The sequence below is a fragment of the Ursus maritimus genome, unplaced genomic scaffold (assembly GCF_017311325.1).
Source record: "Ursus maritimus isolate PB19 unplaced genomic scaffold, ASM1731132v1 scaffold_16, whole genome shotgun sequence".
Lineage (NCBI taxonomy): Eukaryota > Metazoa > Chordata > Mammalia > Carnivora > Ursidae > Ursus > Ursus maritimus.
This window is the reverse complement of record NW_024424008.1, coordinates 55,152,187-55,174,069: the sequence shown is the minus strand read 5'-3', so window position 1 is coordinate 55,174,069 and position 21,883 is coordinate 55,152,187. Positions and strand designations below refer to the sequence as shown.

At 41.8% G+C, this 21,883-nt stretch overlaps 1 protein-coding gene, 1 non-coding gene and 1 pseudogene across 6 annotated transcripts in view; 2 read left to right on the top strand and 1 right to left on the bottom strand.

Annotated features, from left to right (window-relative positions):
* The first annotated feature begins 3,086 nt into the window (after nt 1–3,086).
* Nucleotides 3,087–3,190, top strand: LOC121102990. Its single transcript, XR_005835142.1, has one exon. It is a non-coding gene; the product is annotated as a U6 spliceosomal RNA (small nuclear RNA).
* A 4,286-nt stretch (nt 3,191–7,476) lies between these two features.
* The window catches only part of ALG9 (ALG9 alpha-1,2-mannosyltransferase), a 128,921-nt gene continuing 114,514 nt past the window's right edge, over nt 7,477–21,883 (bottom strand). For 4 of the 5 annotated variants that reach the window (XM_040631222.1, XM_040631223.1, XM_040631225.1 and 1 more), the window contains one exon: nt 7,477–11,199. In XM_040631222.1, coding sequence (XP_040487156.1) covers nt 11,076–11,199 — 124 coding nt within the window. In that variant the 3' untranslated portion in view covers nt 7,477–11,075. The remainder of the gene's footprint in view (nt 11,200–21,883) is intronic. The other variant, XR_005835083.1, reaches the window with a different exon arrangement.
* LOC103662473 lies at nt 19,747–20,645 on the top strand (annotated as a pseudogene).

The window sequence follows — 21,883 nt, the reverse complement described above, 5'->3', positions numbered from 1 at the left end:
ATAGGAAAAAAAGGTGTCGGATTTCTAGAGCAAAACTTCTCTTGAATTCTTTTTTTTTTCCTTAAGATTTTATTTATTTGTCAGAGAGAAAGAAAGAGCGTGCACAAGCAGGGGGAGGGGCAGAGGGAGAAGCAGGCTCCCCGCTGAGCAAGGAGCCTGATGTGTGTGGCTCGATCCCAGGACCCTGGGATCATGACCTGGGCCGAAGGCAGACGCTTAACCAACTGAGCCACCCAGGCGTCCCTTCTCTTGAATTCTTGAGAAGAGCAAATCAAAGAAATGGAACAGCCAGTTCCGATTCAGGGCAGTATACAGAATGGTTAAAATAGGGGTATCTGCGTGGCTCAGTCAGTCAGGTGTCTGACTCTTGATCTCAGCTCAGGTCTTGATCTCAAGGTCATGAGTTCAAGCCCCCACGCTGGGCTCCATGCTGGGCGTGGAGACTACTTTAAAAAAAAAAAAAAAAAGAGTATACACTGGAGTCAAGATGACCTAGACTGACATCCCAGCTCTGCTAATTTCTAGTTGTATGACTTTGGACAAAGAACTTACCCTCTCAGAATCTTGGTTTCTACATCTATAGCGTAGAGCTGTAAAGCTTACTTCATGTGGTTGTTAAGATTAAATCATGCATATACAGTGCTTCGATTACTACGTGACGAGAGTAAACCCTCAAATATTAGCCATTAATAGTTATCTACTGAGGAAGTAGCAGCAGGAAAGAAAACATTCCAATCAACTGAGCTATGGCAACAGAGGACCAGTATAAAAAAGATGAAAGGAGTATACGACTTAGAGAAGACCTAACTCAAGTTCTTCCAAAAGGTTTTCTCATTGGCAAAAAAATAGGGCCAAATCTTAGCTGAGGTCTCTCGGGGTTCTTGTGAGGAGTAAGATCCATAATGGGAAGTACTTTGTAAAGGAAAAGCACTATGCAAATGTTAGATGTTACTGAGCACCAAGCACTCTACTGAGCTGGTGCCCACAGCAAGCAAAAGAAGAGAACATCTAGAGATCTACGCTCAAAAGATCTATGCAGGCCCCCAATTCCCCAGCCAGAATGAGTACTTCCTCTAACCTCAAGGACAGAGGAAAGCTACAACAGACCTGGAGATCAAACAGGCAGGGTGACCTTTCTCAAAAGTCTTAGGCGTTTGAGTTCTATTATGGGCTCTAACATTCTTAGGACAGACCCTGGTTATCTTGTCAGAGGCTGTACACAGCTCAACAAAAACCCTTTGTCACAAAACAAACAAAAACAAACCCCCTTTGTTACAGTGTTAAATGCAAAAGCAAGGTGCACAGTGTTACTGAAATTGTGGGGTATAACTTAAGCTGAAAATGCTCGGAAATAATAGATTGCTCCTAAACAGGTAGTATTAAACTACCTTAAGATTAAAAGAGAGAAAGTGCCAGAACAGAGTACATAGTATCTTACCACTTGTTAAAGTAGAATACACACACTTGCGCTTGTGAAAGCATTAAAAAAAAATAGTTCTAGAACACACGTGAATCACATTGGTTGGTTATGGGAAGATAACAGGGTACCTGGGGAACAGGATGGAAAGGAGATTTTTCCACATTCAGTATTTCCATCTGACCTGTTGTTTTTTTACTATATACTATATTCCAGATTTTACATGAATTCACCCATTTTTCTGTGTTTTATCTGTTTCAGGACCCAATCTAGGATACCAATATCCAGGATATTTACGCTTTTTGAATCCTGAACCATGAAAATTCTTTGTATTCAAACAAACAAACCTTTTGGCCCTTGCTTAGTTACCACACTGCAGACTAGACTCTGCCTCTCCCTGACTGGTCTTTCTCACGTCATCCATAAATATGGGTAACAGCCCGCTTCTGCCAGCTGCTCCCTGTCTAGCCCTGCTATGTCCACAAAGTCAGATTTCCCTCTTTCTTATTTTTATAAGCCTTCATCACCTGTCCTACACTAGACCCAGACAACATAAGTAGTGGCCTTCAGCATGTAGGCACCCTGTACCCAGGTTCCAACTAGACAGAGGCTTGATTTAGCAAAAACACAGCTTACTTAAAATGTTCCTTGTTCCCTGAAAGCTTTTTCCTATAGTGTCCCCTGAAGACGATATTTTTCCCCACTGTCCTTCCTGATCTTCCCAGAACTATTAGGAAAAAGGTTAGAAGAGTATGAAAGAACCAATACCGAGGGCCCCAGACATGCTACTCACATCTCGGCAGAAATTCAGCTGGGACTGTAATCAGAAACCGGAATTTCCACTACCTTCTAGGACTTCAGGAAATCAGCTCCCTTTCTGATCTGTGTGATTAAAATTAGCTGGGCCACACAGTGTTCTAAAAAAGCCCCTAGAAAGACGGACTCTGTTATCTATACACTCTTACTAGGACAACCTTCAGGCTGTGGTTCCTGGAGGCAGATAAAGAAGGTGGTAAAAAGGGGCGCCTGGGTGGCACAGCTGTTAAGCGTCTGCCTTCAGCTCAGGGCGTGATCCCCGCGTTCTGGGATCGAGCCCCACATCAGGCTCCTCCGCTAGGAGCCTGCTTCTTCCTCTCCCACTCCCCCTGCTTGTGTTCCCTCTCTCGCTGGCTGTCTCTGTCAAATAAATAAAATCTTTAAAAAAAAAAAAAAGTGGTAAAAAGACGGAAACAACTTTGACTAGGTCATGTTCTTATCTCTGCCCATCTAATCATTTCAGATACCTCAACATAATATCCAAAAAAGGAGCTCAAGGACTGTGGACTCCAAAGAAGTCTCAAAGTAGGGAGTATGAAGTCATGGTTGAGAGAGAGGACCTGGGGTCAGACTGCCCAGGTCTGTGACTTCCTACCTAGAAGATCTTGGGCAAGACGCGTAATATCTCTTGGCATCAGTTTAAGAAGAGGATAGTAACAGTTATGAAACTCATAAGGTTGTTGTAAGGATTATATGAGAAAAAAGCAACTTGAAACATTCCTGCAGGCTTAAATGCTTAATAGATGTTAGCTATTATTCGTATTATTTTTCTACAGAGCAAATCTGACAATCTAGAGGGTTCAGGAAAGGGGGGGAAAAACACACCAAAAAACCCCCAAACCCAAACCCCCACGCTGGCTTCGATAGCACATATACTAAAATTGGAATGATACAGAGAAGATTAGCATGGCCTCTCACAAGAATGGCCTGCAAATTTGTGAAGCATTCCATAACTAAAAAAAAATAAATAAACAAAGCACACACACAAAAATAATAAACCAACAATACATTCCCCGTATAGTTCTAAGATTGAGTTCAAAAGAGAGTGTCTATCAGGTGTCACACAGATAAAGAAGAAAATCTCCTGTATCAAAGAGCTGAACTTGTCTGGTCCTCAAGGTCTGTCTGTGGGTACCCTGTACTTTTACATCTAAATGTTCTGCAAACGCTTGCTTTTTATGCCCTGCACAGGAGGAGCAATCAGAGGTATTCTAAGGCCGTTACTTTACAGGGGCACAGCCTCTGCTAAGCGATAGTACTTTCCTTTGAGCTACTGTGAGGGGGAAGGGAAGGGGTCTAATGTGTTGGCATCTGGTGGAGGGGAGCACCCTGCCCATTCACATATCCTCTGGGTCGCCTCTGACAAGATCAGTGAGTGAGTAGAGGCAAAGTCAACTTTGGGTTTAGGATGTCATTTGCTCATGTTTGAAAATTCGACAAAGGGCAAACAGCGGGTAATTACACCTGAAAGTAGCTGCCGTCCCTCCTCTACCAAACACATGCCTTTTACTACCTATGAATAACATTGAGGTCATGTTAAAGAGAACTGAAATTAACTGAGAAGAATTGACCTATGGATCATTTCTCAACCAGGGAATCACTGTTGCAAGGGATGATCCATCCCCCATAAAACATGGGCAATTTTTGCAATCAGGAAATTTTTGCAATCACAGCAACGTAACAGTGAAACATAGGGATACATATTCTAAAGAAATGTAGCTCAGATATTTCCATTTACACTGAAATTTATACACTAAGAATACAGCAAATACTGAAACAAATCAGCTTCCCGGAGGAAAAGGAGCTGTGAAATTTTCAGTGAGATTGGGCTGCCCTCTGCTGGGCACTTGGAGAAGTCTCCATGAGGGCACCGTGGGCAGGGCTGCCTCAACAAGTTTTCAGAAACAGTGATACTTGGAAGTAAAACAAAAACAAAACCAAAAAAAAAAAAAAAAAAAAAAAAAACACCCACCCACAAAAAACCATGGCAACAAATGTAAACTTTGGTGTTATTTTTTAGAATATCTCCAGTAATCACAGACTGTGAAAACACAATTATAGAAAAGGCCCAAGGGAAGGGGAAGGGGATGACTTTTAAAAAAACGCCTTAGATTCTTTTATAAATGTAGCACTGTAAAACCAGTCTCTTTTGCTACAAAACTCCACAAATATTTTACTGGCAAGAAAAAAAAATGAGAATATATTCTCGGAAATACCAGGGAGGCTGAGAGACATTTTGTTAACAGAGGCAAGAAAGCAGCAAGGCCAACTGTTGAATGATACATGGCGTTTTCTTGTTGGTTGAGTGGGCACATTTCAGGTCATTTCTCTCAAAATGAGATTAACCTTTGCTCTCATGTCTGTGTGAGCCTGTGGGGGGAGGAGGGCAGCAACAGCTCCAGAGAGGCTCTGCCCCAGCTCAGCGGCACAGCAACAAAGGGGAGGTCTTCACTGCCCGTGTCCCAGAGTGAAGTATCGACGAAGTAGGCTCACCCGGCGGGTCCTGTGCAGGGCTCACTACCCACCTACACTTGTTTCATTCCACTCACGAAAGCCACAGGTTCTTACCTGAGCAGGCTGATCAGTGCTGATCAATAGGGTTTGAACTTGAAGGCCAGACAGCCTTCCTCAAGGTTGGCTCTGCCTGCTCAAACACTGTCCTCCCAATCAATCAATAAAACGGCACTTGAATGGGTCTGAAATTGCCAAAATGGGTCATTTCTCTTTTCCAGATGTGTTACCATTCAAATGTGCTGAGAGGATCAGTGGGAAGAGAACTACAGTAAATTATTAACATCCATTAGTGTACATCAGTACCATATTAGTTAATTGTTTCCCAGAAAGCAGGGCCCAGAGAAAATGGTAATAAGTGCAGGTAAGGTTTGAGTCAATTAAAAAAAAAAGTGGGAGTTGGGGGATGGCAAGAGGGGTGGATGGAAGCCACCGTGTGTAGGCGTAGCCAGGGATTGTAACTGGAAAAGAACACCAAACATTTTGCCTACTCAATTACCTCGGATCTCTGGCGTGATTGTTTGCCTTCCAATCTCTAATATCAATAGCAGTGCATAGAAAATCACATAAAAAGTTTTTTGTTTTCTTTTGTTTTTAATGATGCCAGGGCCCATCTGCGGCCACTAACTCAGAATTCCTTGGGGGGCTCAAGCAGATAGTGGCAGCTTTGTAAAGGGTCCCCAGGCGAGTCTCTGGCAGCTCTGCCTGAGAAGCACTGCTCTATCAGTCACATCCTCTCCAGCACTGGGGGTGATGCTGCTGAAGCAGCTAGCAAACAGACCAAAGAGCAAACCCTTCTCATTTGGCAATTTGAGATTCAAGAGTTAAAATGGCAAATACAGGACAATGGCACCCATTGCCAAACACCAGTTCTGCAGGCCAATGAAGGTCAAAGAGAACCCTCCTAAGGTGGGTGATGGCTGGAACCTGTGCTTTTAAGTCTGCGAAAAACCCTGGTCAGAATTCATTTTAACTCACACATTGGAACCATCGAGAGTCAACTGTTCATACTTTCCTCTCCAGGCACGTCATCACACAACAAGCAGCCCAGAGACTAGAAGCAAAAAACAAGAACCAACAAAAAACGCTACCACTCTTAAGTATTTTATGAAGATACGTAAGGGTCACTTAAAGCAATTTTTTTCAATGCTCCTGCTCAGGTAAAACGCTAATCTCTTAATTTCACCATGAGCTATTTATGCGAAGAAAGTACGACAGGAATTCCCAGTCTGTGTCACTACAATTCAGTAACTTCATACCCCTATCTAAATTTGCCTTGTTTTGCTTATCAAATCCATGACTTATGATTTATTTCAATGTCAGTCAGGTCTATGTTGAACTCTGCAGCTGACGAGAGCCAAAACAGCCTTCAGTTTTAAAAAATCACCCACTAGCTTGGTATTACTGAATTTGAATGTATCACTTACAAAGCCATCCTGCAGTTAGACTTCCTTTTCCTAGCAGGGCTGGAGGGGAGGCCATCTGCCCCAAACTCATTCAGAAGGTCTCCTGAGCTAAGTCTGACCCTCCAAAATCAAATATTAATAGAAATATTCAATAAAGGTACCAAATCTCTTTTTAGAAGGTACTCTGGGGAATCTGCCTTCGTGTGAAAGTCTGTGTACTTCGGGAGAATTCCTAAAATACGCACATTATTGAGCCACATTCACACCTTCCAAACTGCCCTTGGAATACCCAAGGACTTACATCTTGCAATGTTTTCTATGGCCTAAAAATCTGCCAAATTGAAAGCAAAAGCTGTGTATTAGTTGCAGGTTTCTTTCTACTTTTCTTCCTTGGTTGTCAACAAACACGTACACGACCAAAATGTTCAGGGAACTGCGTTGAGCACTGGGAATACACACAGGTGTGACATGGGCTTTGCCACAGATGTGCCAGCGATGTTCTTGAAAGGCGGGTTTCCAAGGATTCCATGTCAAGGTCCCCTGCCATTAGTAAAGACATTAGGTACTCTTAAGGGATCAGGAAAGGAAGTAATCCTGAAGTCTAGAACGGCTTCACAGACGAGACACAGACTCAAGCTGGCCTTAAAAGTCAGAGTAACAGAAGGAAGGATGACATTCTAGACAGAGAAATATAAATTAAGGCTGTGGACTTCTCCCTCCTGGAATTACAGTAATAAAGCACCCTTCTCTGAAATGACTTGAAAGAAATAAAACAAACCAAGTTTCGTGGGCATTTTGGGTCCTACAGAAAGAAAACTGACAACCAATCGTATAAAACCAGATAACTACTAAGAGTTATTGGCTATAAGTATGAGGTGTTGGAATGATGTCAGGAATTCATTCACAAAAAACTTTCATCGCTCCTAACAATCCCCAACAAAGGGGGAAATTACCTAAATGTTAAATATTACCAGATCTACGCTTATATGAATGTTAAGACTGTCCTAGTCGATTTTTTTTTCATACAAAAACCTAAGGGGGATCCACAAAGTATCACTTTTTAGGCACAATACCGACACATTGAATAATCCTCCCCATGCTTGGTTTTCCACAAGTACAATAACACTAACCCTCACGGGCTTTCACAAACAAAGGCTTCTTCCTACAGTTTTCAGAATAAACATTCCGGGCTATTTAGCCTGGGGAAGGCAGGTCTATAAGCTGAAGGGTCAGAGTGGGGGAGGTGGGAGGAACTGAGTTTCAATCTCCACCAAAGATTTAAAAGCTAGATGTAAAAGAGAAAATATCACCCTAAGAACAGGAAAATCAAATTGCCAAGATTTATTTAACTTTTTCTTTTACAGAAAATACATGTTTGTAATATAAACACTGACAAGTGAGATAAAGTACAGGGATCAGGAAGACAAATGAACGGGACAAGACTCTTGCTTCAACACTGCACTGCTTCCTGATTCATGTGCAGCACGAATTACATGGTCGTATATATTGGGAAAAGTAAAGGCAACATTCATCTAGATTTACCAAAATACTAGAGGGCCTCTGAAATTCAACAAAGCCATACGGAAGCCTGATCTGTTGCCAAAGAACAAAGCTGAGCACATGTCCATCTATCCATTTACTCAAGGCATTTCATGTGGTAACTGAAGAATGAATTAACACACGAGCTTTAATAGGCTGTGGAAGCAAAGATGAAATTGTGCCTCTTTTCCCTCTTCAGAGAAAACAGCTTAATTAAAAGCAGAGCTGCCTGATACTGGATAGATGACAGCATAATCACAGTGAATTATTTCAATAAAGCCCATGAAATGCAACACACAATAAAGGATTGCCATTGGTGCTTTGCCCCAACAGTCACTCCAGATCTAATGCTATAAAATCACGAGTTTTTAAGGCTCTTTCCCAGAACCCCGAACTAGGAAAAATGACCCAAATAAATGGTTGAGATCAAGAGCCACCTTGATTTAGAACAATCTGTTTCTAAACTTGAATTCAATAATAAAGAGTATGGATTCCCATTTTCCGTGATTAAAGTGACTGGTCTTTTATCAAAGTGTGCCAGGTGATATGCACACTTAGATAACAGATGCTTACTACAGTGTCTGGTTCAGCAATGGGGCTCAGTGTCTTAAGATCTGGGGTTCAGATAAGGCTGCTTAAGATCTAGAAATCGGGGGGGCACCTGGCGGGCTCAGTCGGAAAAGCATGTGACTCTTGATCTCAGGGTTGTGAGTCTGAGCCCCACAAAGAGATTACTAAAAAATAAACTTTAGAGATCAGAAAGCCCTAAAACTGCCACGTACACCCACTCCCTTGCTCAGCTCCATAATCAAAGATTCTTACAAATCATCTGTAGTCCTTCATTCTTCAATACTCAACAACCTGTGGAGAAACATGTGCCTCAGAGACTCCATCCTTATGGTAAGCAGAGCTTACAGCAGCTCATGCTAAACACCGGTTCTCTAGAAGAGAAATGCTTGTGTGACCAGGTGTCTTGAAACTCTTTTTTCCCAGGCAAAGCCAGCCTCCCTGTATTGCTGAGATGGAGATTTTTCTTAAATGTGGTTATGTAACATCACATGAGAAATACTCATTTTCACAACAAAAGACATTCATCTTTATATCCCTTACCCATAGCATTTGGCACAGGGTTCCGCAATCTATTGTGCTCTCACTAAAGATGGACCTAGAACAGAGGAAACCAAGACCAGGTCTTAAAAGGGATAGGAACAGATATTCCCAAGGAATCCCTGGATCAACTGTGACCTTTTTTGTGCTCTGTTACAGGAAATTCTTAATCAGAAGGCTTTTTTTTTTTTAAACATGCAAGATGATAAAATAGACCATCACTGTATCACTCGGATTAGGATAACAGCTACTCACCCTGGACCTCCGTGATGGGACTCATTTACCACTTTTGCAAAAAGTAGAGGGCTTTAGCCATTGTAAAAGACAGTACACTGTTCCTGCAGGTAGGACAAGATCTTTCACCGAAAATTCTCTACCCTGTAGTCAGACCACGGGTGCCAATATTTGGCTCGGAAAGCAGGAACCAAGTACTGACGGTTAAATGCCAGAAACCTTTAAAGCAGCAGGTGGGACCCTGGCTTATCTTCACTCTCCAATTAGTTCTAAACTGTCTAGACCAAGTTCCTCTCCAGCGCTTCAACCTCAGAAATTCCATTAGAGAGATCCTGAAGAGGAGACTTGTCATGTGGGAACCAGCCATTTCTTCCCCTATGACTTCTCTTCTCCTCTCTTGGGATCAGTTCCTGTTGGAAAGCCCTTCTCTTTGAAAAATGAAAGATGAAACCTCTGGAAAATAGCGTCGTTCTATTTGCAGATACTAGACACAATTACCTTGAGGGAAATAAGGCACCTAGAATAGACCCCAGATGGCCTACGTGGGCATGCAACTGATAGGAGATCCTGTGGGGCCGCAAAGGAGCAGGGCTTCCAAACATGAGCACTACTTTCCTGCCACAGGCTGGGCTGCATTGCGGGGTGCTGCTATGATGGTCTGACAGGCACAGTGGAGGCTCTGAAGAACTCAAAGAAATACAGAGAAAAGTCTTCCTTAAAATAGAAAGTTACTTTAACAAGCGGGTCTCTGGCCAACATCATCATTCTTCCAAGTCATGTCTTCAGAGTCAAGAGAGGAAGCATGGAAGAGCACTAGGGGAGCAGTTAGGGGACCCAGGTTCCAGTCCTAGCTCTGTTACTGCCTGGTCATGTGACCTTGGGCATACCACTTGGCCTTCCCCACCCCCCCACCCCGAAGTCGTTATCTGTAAAATAGGAATAAAACCACTTGCCTTCTCTGCCTCACGTCGTGACTGTGAGGACCAAATGACATAATGTGAAAGTGCTTTGTAAACTGTGGAATACTGTATGTAAAGTAACAGTATTTACTTACTACATTTTAATTAGGTCCTCAATTGCCTATTTGACTAGAAATGCCCCATGCAGAATGTGCTTTGCAACAGATAGACTCAAAAATAGGTGCTATAAATATACACTGGCCTTTTCCACTAGAGTTGTTAAAAAAGGGCAAATTCTTAATTTCCTCAGAAATGGCCTCAGAATACATTACTTAAAAATGTGAGGTCATCCAAACCTACCAAATGATAGAATTAATTTTCTCCAAATATGTCCTATACAATTATGGTCTGGTCTGTTGATACCTTTATACAGAGAAGTCTTGAATTCAAGAAACAGCATGCTAAAACTTAAAGAAAATATGGTTACAGTTTGTTGTAAAGGAAATGAAAATAAGAGGCATCCTATATAACGAAATTAGGTTACAGTTCCTCAAATGGTAGCCTTTTTCCTGAGATATCTCCAGGACAGGGTCCTAGTCCTGTGAAGTGCTTTAGAGAAGCTTAGTCTTGCAAGAGGTGAAAAGGACATGTAGGTTGGCAATTGGGCTGTGCTCATTTTCAGCACTAGGATTTGAACAAGGTCTGCTAGGAGCTGCCAAACAGCTTTGGTGGAGAAGCCCATATGGCCCAAAAGAGGCTTGCTAGTTCTCAGATGCCAGGCCAGAGTATGGAGAACAGTTTAACGCAGCCATCCAGTTCAGGGATTTTCAATTCTTCCTGTAAGGTGGTTCTGCTCTTCTCCGCTCTAGTAAATAATTGAACAGAAGAAAAACAGTAAGATGTAGAGCAACATATCTACCAGACTTTAGGGCCTTTTCTGCCCAGCTGCAAAAAGTTTACATGCAGAACAGAGACACAGGCAAGACGTGAATGTGAATGACTCTGACCAGCCTAAAGCACCCATATTCCAGCATCCATGTCAGACAGCCTTTATTACAAATGTTACAAATGATGACTTGGAGGGAGTCCTGTCAGTGCAATCACTAGTTAACAGGATGGTCGTCCTTTGGGGCCAGAGGCGTGTTGCTAACCTCCGCTTTTCTTCCTGATTTGCTTTGCTTTCCGGGGTTTGAGGATGGTGTAGTTTGCATATGCTGTATACTGATCTGACAGGAAGGGGACATAGAATGCCCTCAGCAGCCTCGAAGATCTGAAAAACAAGAAAGAAAAAAAAGACAAAACAGAATTTTATCATTTGAGAGAATTTACTAACAGTGTTGAAACCGATGTAAGGAAGTTACCTAAGTGCGGTGGTGAGGATCATATTCTATGTACGTAGCACAGAAAAATCTGTCACTTAACTACTAGGTCACGAAAACAGATTTCACCAAGATCAAGTACCTTACCAAGACTGAAAAGATGGTGTCCCTAATAAGCCACAGTGGTTCCTTCAGAATAGCTCTAGGCCTTCACTTTGCATCAAGTATGCCACAGAAAACTTCCAGGTCAATCAAAGGACTGTTACTGGAATAAATTCTTAACACCCAAGTGGTTTCTGTATCTAAGAGACTATAGAGATGCCAAATGCTCCAATGATCCTGATTCCAGTTCTAAGTTTCCTAGAAGAGGTAAAGAAAATGCGCAGTGTTCCGGCGATGCCTACATCCGAGAGAGAGAGAGAGTATACACACAAGCTCATGTCCCTGGTGGGTGACAATATACCCACTTGTTACTAAAATACACAAACAGCAAAAAACCTGAATTTCTCATGAGTTTCTGAAGAATATGAAAAATGCCTTATGTGTATTGAGCACTCAGTGTTGGACAAGCACTGAAAAAAGTGCTCACACTTTTAAAGATACTATTTAATTCACCCAATAACCCCATGCGGAAAGGGCTATTGTTATCCCTACCTTACAGATGCGCAACCGAGGCTGACACAGACGAAGTGACTTGCTCAGGGTCACACAGTAAGTGAGAGCGCCCTCATTCATGCACTCGGTAACCTGCACTCTTGATCTGCACCACGGTTTATCCCAGACACAGGCTAATCAAATTCATCACTTCCTAGAAAATGCAGCAGCGAGAGTTTGGAATTCTCTATGAAGTCTTACTTCTTGACTATGCTTTCTGAGTCTGAAAATCAAATTGGCCCAGTTCCTGCCACCCTAAATGAGGTAGCTGAAGAGTGTTCTGCTGCCAGTCCTCTTCCAGACTCTCAACTTGTAAATGTCATGTCAACGTGGCATTTGTACTGGCAGCCTCGCCCTGGCTTTGGCAGGCTCCCGCAGTGCCGGCACACAATGATATCGTGCTTGGCATACACACCTCTTCGATTCTCCCCAAATGGGACGCTGGCAGTGCTCTGTGCTCAACAGAGACGCACTTTATTTCAACAGCTAACAGCTCGAGGGCTTTGATTAGAAAAGAGGCTTAGAAGAGACACACGAGATAAAGCAGGCCTGCTAACAAAATGAACAGGAGGAGGAAGCCCCCACCTCAGTCAAAAAGAAGTTAGTTTATCCTTTCTGTCCACGCTGCACAGAGAAGGGGAAGGTCGGAAAACAGCAAACTCCTGCAAGCTTCAGTGGCGTAAAGAGAGGCTAAGACTAATTAAGTGTCATTACCATTCCAGTGGACTCTGCAATCAAAGCCTCATTAACAAGGTCAGCTCAGCCCTTCAGGCAGCTCCAGGAGAATATTAGGTCTGCTGGGCCCAATCTGAGTTTTTCCTCTTTTTTTTTTTTTTTTAACAATCCCTTATTATTTGGGAAGATTTATTTCATAATTTTATTTGTTTTAGAATCTTTCTAAGAACAAAAAGAAATTCTACTTATTTTTAAAAATAGAATAAAACTCATTCTATCTTATAATTACCATATAGACCCACGGCCACCTTTTATAAATTTAAGTTATATTATGGGATCTTAGTGGTTTTATTTTTTTTCCCGTATCTCGGATTAATTACAACTATGTTTTTTAAAAAAACTTAAATAAGACAAAGGAAAATGATGAAATCACCAAAAAGGATGATGCAAAAGTAATCACTATTGCACTATATCCTGCAATTTTCTAATTGCATTGCCCAAATTATTGTCCAATAAGGTATAAGAGACCTGAGACACTATCTTTGCAGTCGGCTTTTCGCTTTCAGTGAATACAGTTGAGAATCCAGGATTTTTAAATTTTCTGTCCATAATGGCAATAAGAGGAAAATGGACAGAGGGAGACATTTCACAATTATTAGATGAGAAGATGGGTGCAAAGAGACAAGAGCGGCACCGCTAGCAAGGATGGTAACGCTGACCCTAAGTAAAAGTTCAGACTACGAGTCTTCAGATTACTGTATACTATATAGTATATATGGATGAATCTTCTCAAACTCAAGAATTGATGAGTAATGTATTTCTCAGAACAAAAAGAAAATAAGGTATTTTCATTCAGTTAGTCATTCCACAGGGAGGACATCATCATTCAATGTTTTGCGGCAAGAATCTCACTATCGTGTTACACTTAAAAAGGGCATATGACCATATTCTTTCATCTTTTATGATGTCTGTGGGCCAAATTTTGATACAGTTCATAAGTGGACAAATGATGAGGGCACGTTAGTATACAAAGGTGACAGGAAAGGCATATAGGAAAGAAACTTAAAAATTCAATGGATCTATCACTTTGGTTGGTTTGTAAATCTAAGAATGAAAATGTCTGAATTGTGGAGCCAAGAAGATAGTTACACTCTCTGCAACAAAATTATGAGCCATTGAACAAGGTTTCAAAAAATTCTAGTTTTTTGTTTTGATGATGCAAGTTCTAGAACAACCAGAAGTGATAAGCTAGAACCTACTGGAGATACATTTAAAGTTTGGAACCAGTATTTTCAAGATGGATATATTCCGAGTCCATGCATGACAACTGCAGTTAGAGGTGTCCATTTCAGGTGTCTATATATCTGTGTATATCTATCCCGAACCAGGAAAATATGGAAGATTCAGGGTTACTACATTTAAATTAAGATTTCAAATGAAAGGTTTTTGTCTTACTGTCCTCTTATTCTTATTTTTGTAAATTTATTTTAAAAACTAGAAAATGTAAAAAAAAATGAAGTGTCTATTGGGCAAGACAATAAATGTTGATGGATTATTTTTCTTGGTATGCTGATAGATCAGGCCCAGAAACTCCAGAAGAGATCTTGGGCCATACAGGGGACATCATCAGAAATACCAACTCCTATGAAATGGAAGAAGGGCCACTATGCATTACTGTTGAAGGCAAAAAGTGGGCTGAGACAAAGGTAAAAAGGAGACTGGGACAAAATATGTGCGACACATAGGAAAGGATTAGTAGCAGGAATACGTGAAGTATTTCTGCAATCAAGAAGACAAATGACTCCATAGGGAAAAATGACAATATGAACAGAGAAAAGAAACATAAATGGCCTATACTAGTGATCTAGTTGGGAGAAACAGAATATAAATGATACATAACCACGACGCAGCATTCACTAAATATTAAAAGCTGATACCAAAGCTCAAAGTGATAATATACACGTTGAGAAGAGGACAAACACTGAAGGTTGCATAGGTGTGGAAAAAGAATTTACTGTATCTCATTTCATTTTCTCCATCCAGCATTCCAAGATACACTCAACAGAAAGGCAACTTGCTCATTCATAACCACATCTACAGGATCTTGGGTTAAATGCTCTGTCCACTCAGCACCAGCCAGAAAAATGGCTTGAATAAAATCCAAACTCTTTCTCATGGACAAAGCCTTAGGAAATTTAGCCCTCACTTACTTGTCCCACCTACCCTTGCACATTGTCCTCCTGCCCACTACACTCCCCCCACACCAGCCTCCTCGCAGTCCCTCCCTCCCTATAGCCTTCGCATGCTTTCCCTTCTCTCCCTCGAACACACTTCCACCCTGTTTTTCTCATAACTAAGTCTGACTCATTTTTCATTCTTCATCTTAGAGGCAACATTTGAGAGGTCTTGCAACACCCTAGGAAAGCCTAGGTTTCCATTTCTATCAGTTACTCTTTCTCAGTGTTCCTTGTGTGTTTATTATACTCTTCACAATTTGTAATTTACATTTATTTGTTGGTTAACTCATTTATTGTCTATCCCCCACACCCTCCCCTCAAGATTTCTGGGACCAAGTCTGTTTTATTTACCAACAGCACAGTGTCTGGTACACAGTACGAGCTGAAAAACAGATGTTGGATGGATGGATGAATGGAAGAATGGAAAGCAGGGAGGGAGCGAAGGAGAAGGACTGCTGAAGAGAGTGAGGGAAGAAGTTTATACAAATGAGATCTGAGTTTAATTCAGTTCAGTTCTTCCACCAGTGACTGAGCACCATGTCAAGCAATGGTTTAAGTGCCAGAAAAACAAAGGTGGACAGAAGATTCCTACTCTCAGTGGGGAATCCAAAGTCCCATTGAATGTGTGGTTTGTAATAACCGTCTTGCTAAGGACATGCATAGGTCTGACTTGGAGACACGGAGAGATCCATGAAGCATCCTGATTCTGCCATGGTTCCTCAGTATACAATCACAAGAAATTCAGCATGTGTTCAGGAAGCAAGAAGTCGTTTCTAGTTAAGCCTGAACACAGAACTATATAAAAGGTGGGGACTCTATGCAAGAAGAAGAAGAATTTATCATCAGAGCTTGGTATTGGAAAAACCTTGTTAGAAGGTGCATCTCCTTTGCTCCAACAAGATTCTGCTAGTCGTCTTTAAAAGCATTACCTACCTTTAACATCTAAAGCCACTAATATCTTCTAGAAGATAAAGTGAGCAGTCAATATATACACCTCCGTATGTGTATACTGATTCTGGATTTTTTAAATCCAAAAAACAAGCTGGCTTGAATTCTTCACTTCTAACACTGTAGCTGCTATTCTAAATTGATTTTTTTACCATCAACAGCTTTAATATGTTAAGCACAACTGGGGCCTTTTATTTTTAAAGATTATTTATTTATTTATTTATTTGACAGAGAGAGACAGCCAGTAAGAGAGGGAACACAAGCAGGGGGAGTAGGAGAGGAAAAAGCAGGCTCCCAGCAAAGGAGCCCGATGTGGGGCTCGATCCCAGAACGCTGGGATCACACCCTGAGCCCAAGGCAGACGCTTAACGACTGAGCCACCCAGGCGCCCCAACTGGGGCCTTTTAAATTGTTTTATTGTTGCTGGAAAAAGGGAAATCAAATTGGTTATTTGCCTTTAGTGAAAGAAATGAGCAGTTGCGCACCGGAGTAACATAGACCTGGAAATACTCATAGACCTGGAAACAAAGATCAGACTGAAATACAAATTAGAACAAAACTAATGTCTATCGAAACTTATAAAACAATGTCTGTAATAACATGAAAAGCCAAAGTATTGCCCTAAGAAAGCACAGGAAGCATAATTTAGAAAGACGTAAAATATGTGCCTCGATCATGGAAGCTGACTTCCCCTCCCAGTGAGAAAGTCACTTAAGCAATTCAAGGATGAAATCGATGTGGACAAAGCAATTGCCTGAATAGCATAATTAGCTGACAGCTCAGAATGTTTTCTAATTCAATTACCAGCCCTATTGATCAGGGCTGGGGAGCAGTTCTGTTGCAGAGATTTAAATCTGCCCTTGCTGACGTCAAGGAAGACGGCCTGCCAGCCCCTGAGGTTGCCTAGTTCAACAGGCACAAATGAAATGCTGGGTCAATGTTTCATGGTAAAAAGAAAACATCCGGGGACACCTGCGTGGCTCAGTCGGTTAAGCGTCTGCCTTGGGCTCAGGTCATGATCCCGGAGCCCTGAGCCGGGCAGGGAGCCTGCTTCTTCCGCTCCAGCTCCCCCTGCTTGTCTGCGCATGCGCTCGTGCTCTCTGTAAAATAAAATCTTTAAAAAGTAAAAATAAAAATAAAAGGAAACACCCTAGTCCTCAGGTTTTCTCATTTTTATCTATCCATCCATCCGAACATTAATATCCCTATGAACCTCTAATCTAAACCCATCGCCAGTTCTTTCTCTTTAAAGCTGGTTTCCTCTCTTTCTCTCTCACTCTTTTGCACTTAGTTCGTCCTCCAGTGACAGACTGTCCACAACCCTGAGCACACAATCGGCCTTTCACAAATCTTCAGTTCTGAGGAGACTCTCAGAATCCCCTCAAGACTTAATCTGAGCCATCCTCAACCTCCAGTCCCATATCAAGCAATTTAAGAACTGCTCAAAAACCTGGTACGCATCCAAAATGTGACCGTGCTTTAAGATTCTTTAACAGGAAATGGGGTGAGGGACACTAATGTTCAGTAGTGCAGAGGGGACATTTCTCTCTCTTCCCAACAGGAGAGAGGGACACAGGAGTTACGTGCTCTGTGTTATACCCCACTAGAATGTCGGTCTCTTGAAGAAAAGCACTTTGTCTAACTGCCTTATCCCCAGTTTTCAGGACGGTACCACAGAAAGTGCTCAATAAATATTTTTTCTGTGAAAGAAGGAATGACTACCTGACTCTTAAATCAGAGCACCAAGTTCTACCTCCCTTGCCTCTGGCAATATTCATCATCTTCAAGGAAAAGGAATTATCAAAAATAATACGAAGCTCTTTTTTCTCTTCACTTCCCAAACAACTCAGTCCTAAAGACATCCATCAGATGGGTCAAAGCAAAGTAGGAGTCTACAGCGTGTGGGGGTGGGGAGGGGGTCCCATGGAATGTTACAGCACAAGTGACATGTGGAGGGCACCCATAGCAACAAAGAAAATATTAATGCAGGAGGTCACCTAACCTCTCCAGGTTTCAGGTAACATAAAATGTGTTGAATCCTCATTACCTACGTGACCAGAGACATTTCCAGCAGGGATGTCCAATAGACCCTTGACATTCAATGAATACACTCCCAGTTTTGACTATTTGGTAGCAACCTCCAAAGATGCGTGCAATGATCTGGAAGTCCGCTGAGGCACTGACTGTAATCACAGCACTACAAGACTGGTGTACAGACTGAATCATTTAACTGATCCGTGGCCCCGGTCAGTCACCTGACATAACACCATAACCTCTTGCCTGTCACCTTTAGCCAAAATTCAGAATGAGGGAATTGAGAAAGAACTGGTATTAGTCAACTGGCCATTTTCTGACCTTCAGTCCCACCATGGTGCTGGGAAGATGCTCTTCGCAAGTCTCTTTTCCATCTGGTGGCTACTTAGATATGAAGGTATTATATGTTCCAGCCACCATTCTTATGGAGAAGACACTAAACCATGTTCGAAACTGTCTCTGCTCTTTGGACCCTTATCTGGGCTATTTCTATGTGACAAATACTAAGTAACACTGGAAACCACATCAGGTAGACAATTCTCACAAGATTTACAGAGAGGAAATAAACAACGAATATACTTTACGATAACTCAAGAAGATTTTTATCTCTTTTTTTTTAAGCTAAAAAAAACAATTTGTGATTTCTCTCAAATGTGCAGTTCACTGATGGGTTTTCTGTTTCACCTGGTGTTGGCTAGAATCTTCCCAACAGCCACACTCCTGTGGCTGGTTATGGACTGAGAGCTCAGCTAGTGCAAAGGGCCGTCAGGCCTCCTCCATGTGGGCCTCCTTTTCCACACAGCCTGTGGATCTCCTTATAGCACAGTGCCTGGATCCTAAGAAGGAGCATTCCAAGAGACAGGAAACAGAAGCCCATCAGCCACTCAATAGTCTTTAGGGCATCAGAAGCTTCTAAAAAAAATCCTTACTTTACCTTTTTTTTTTTTTTTACTTTGGCATAAATCCAGTTTTAAGAATGTGAAATAATGGGGCCCTGGGTGGCTCAGTCAGTTAAACGTCTGCCTTCAGCTCAGGTCATGATCCCAGGGTCCTGGGATCAAGCCCTGTATTGGGCTCCCTGCTCAGTGGAGAATCTGCTTCTCTCTCTGCCTGCTGCTCCTCCTGCTTGTCTGTGCTCTGTCTCAGTCAAATAAATAAGATCTTTAAAATAAAATACAATGGTATTTTTTTTTAAATGTAAAATAACCACAAAACAAGAAAACTACAGGCCAATATGACTAATGAACACAGATGCAAAATCCTCAACAAAATATTAGCAAACTGTATACAACAATACATTAAAAAGATCATCCACCATGATCAAGTGGGATTTATTCCAGGGATGCAAAGATGGTTCAATATTCACAAATCCATCAACGTGATACATCACCACATGACCAAAATGAAAAAAAATCACATAATCATCTCTCTAGATGCCTTTTTTTTTTTAAGATTTTATTTATTTATTTGACAGAGAGAGACAGCCAGCGAGAGAGGGAACACAAGCAGGGGGAGTGGGAGAGGAAGATGCAGGCTTGCAGAGGAAGAGCCTGAATCAGGGGCTCGATCCCAGAACGCCGGGATCATGCCCTGAGCCGAAGGCAGACGCTTAACGACTAAGCCACCCAGGCACCCCTCTCTAGATGCTTAAAAAGCACTTGAAAACATTCAATATCCATTCATGATGAAAACTCCCAACAAAGTGAGTTTACCAGTAACATACTTTGACACAATAAAGGCCATATATGAACACCCCATAGTGAGGTGTAGGCCTGTGTAAGACTGTTGCTCAGCAGGCCCGGCCTAGCTCTGGGCACATGGCCTCAGAGCCAGGGACTCTGCACCTGGGCTGGCCTGGCCGCTGCCAGCTATCCTGGTGCACTGTGGTCCCCGCTGCAGCACACCACACCTGGGTGGCTGGGCAGTCCACGGGCAGCAGTGGGGACCGCAATGATGGATGACGGCAAGGAACAGCACAACAAGCTGGAGGCTCCAGAAGCCATCTACCCCAGCTCCTTCACAGGCAGAGATCTCTCCGCTACCCCTGTAAAGTTCCAGTCCTGCTCATGTTCTCTCTCACCTACAGTACAGCTGTGCTGTGAGAATGTGAAGGGGATGACTGAAGACGGGTTTGAGAGTGTCATTAACTGGTATTATCAGAAAATGCACCCAGTTTCACCATTACTCTGACACCTGAGGCTGGAGAAAATGATGAAACTGTCCAGACTACCCTCAAGTTTATCTGTACAGTGACAAATACCCAGATGAAGCCCCTCTTTATGAAATATCCTCCCAGGAAAATCTACAAGATAATGTTGTCTCAGACATCTTTAAATGATTAACATTATAGGCAGAAGAAAATCTTGGTATGGTGATGATCTTTACTTTAGGGACAGTTCGTGCAAGAAAAATTAAATGAAATAGATCAAATAAAAACTGGAAGAGAAGAAAAGAAAAAGAGCAAGCAGCAGAAGAATTTGAAGAGCAATTATTTCACGGCACTCCTGTTACAAATGAGAATTGCTTAAGTTGAAAGGCCAAGTTTGTTGCAGAACTCTTGGAAATGAAAAAGAAACGAACGAAAGAAGAATGAACAGGAAAAAATGAATTAAGTGGGAAACAGCTATTTGAAACAGATCATAATCTTGACACACTGGATATCCAGTTTTTGGAGGATGCTGGAAGAGGTAGGTGACTCTCTGTTCCAGGAAATGGAGGACTTCGAGCTAGAGGACAAGAAGGATGATGCGAACTACAATCCTGCCGACCCAGAGAGTGATCTAATGAACTATCCCCATCTGCAGGGAAGCATGACTGCCACAGCATCTGTAGCTGTGCTGAGGTGTTGACTTTTCTTTCCTTTTTTCTAAGAAAAAATACTTTTCTGGATAATATTCTTTTCTGATAGCTTTCATCACTGAACTTACTACATTGACCTTAAAATTTCAAAAACAGAAAACCAACAGCTAGCATCACACTCAATGGCAAAAAACTGAGAGCTCTCCCTCTAAGATCACGAACAAGACAAGGATGTGCACTCTTCAACACTTTCACTCAACATAGTACTGGAAGTCCTAGCCACAGCCATCAGACAAGAAAAAGGAATAAAACGCATCCAAATTGGTAAGGAAGAAGTAAAGTTTTCACTATTTGTAGATGACAGGATACTACACATAGAAAATCCGAAAGACTCTACCGAAAAACTACTAATCAAGAAATTCAGTAAACTGTCAGGATACAAAATTAATACCCAGAAATTGATAGCATTTCCACACACTAATAACAAACTAGCAGAAAGAGAAATTAAGAAAACAGCAGCATTTTCATTTGCACCAAAAATAATGAAATACCTGGGAATAAACTTACTCAAGGGGATGAAAGAAATGTACTCTGAAAATTAAACAGTGATCACAGAAACGGAAGGGAACACACATGGAAGACAGTCTATGCTCCAGGACTGGAAGGACTGATACTGCTAAAATGTCCATATTACCCAAATCTACAATTTAAATGCAATCCCTATCAAAATTCCAACAGCATTTTTCACAGAATTAGAACAAATAATCCTAAAATTTGTATGGAAACACAAAAGGCCCCAAACAGTCAAAGCAAACTTGAGGAAGAAAAACAAAGGTAGAGGTATTACAACTCCTGATTTCAAGACATACTACAAAGCTACAGTCATCAAAACAGTATGGTACTGGCACAAAAACAGACCCATAGATCAAAAGAACAGAACTAAGAACCCAGAAATAAACCCACACCCGTATGTGGTTAATTAATCTTTGACAAAGGAAGCAAGAATATACAATGGGAAAGAGTCTCTTCAACAAACGGTGATGAGAAAACTGGACAGCTACATCCAAAAAGAGGAAGTAGGATCACTTTCTTACACGGTACACAAAAATAAAACTCAAAATGAATTAAAGATCTAAATCTGAGGGGCGCCTGGGTGGCTCAGTCTGTTAAGCATCCGACTCTTGATTTTGGCTCAGGTCATGATCTCAGAGTGCTGAGATGGAGCCCTGCACTGGCTCCCTGCTCTACAGGGAGTCTGCTGGAGAGTCTCTCCTTCTGCCCCCCCCCC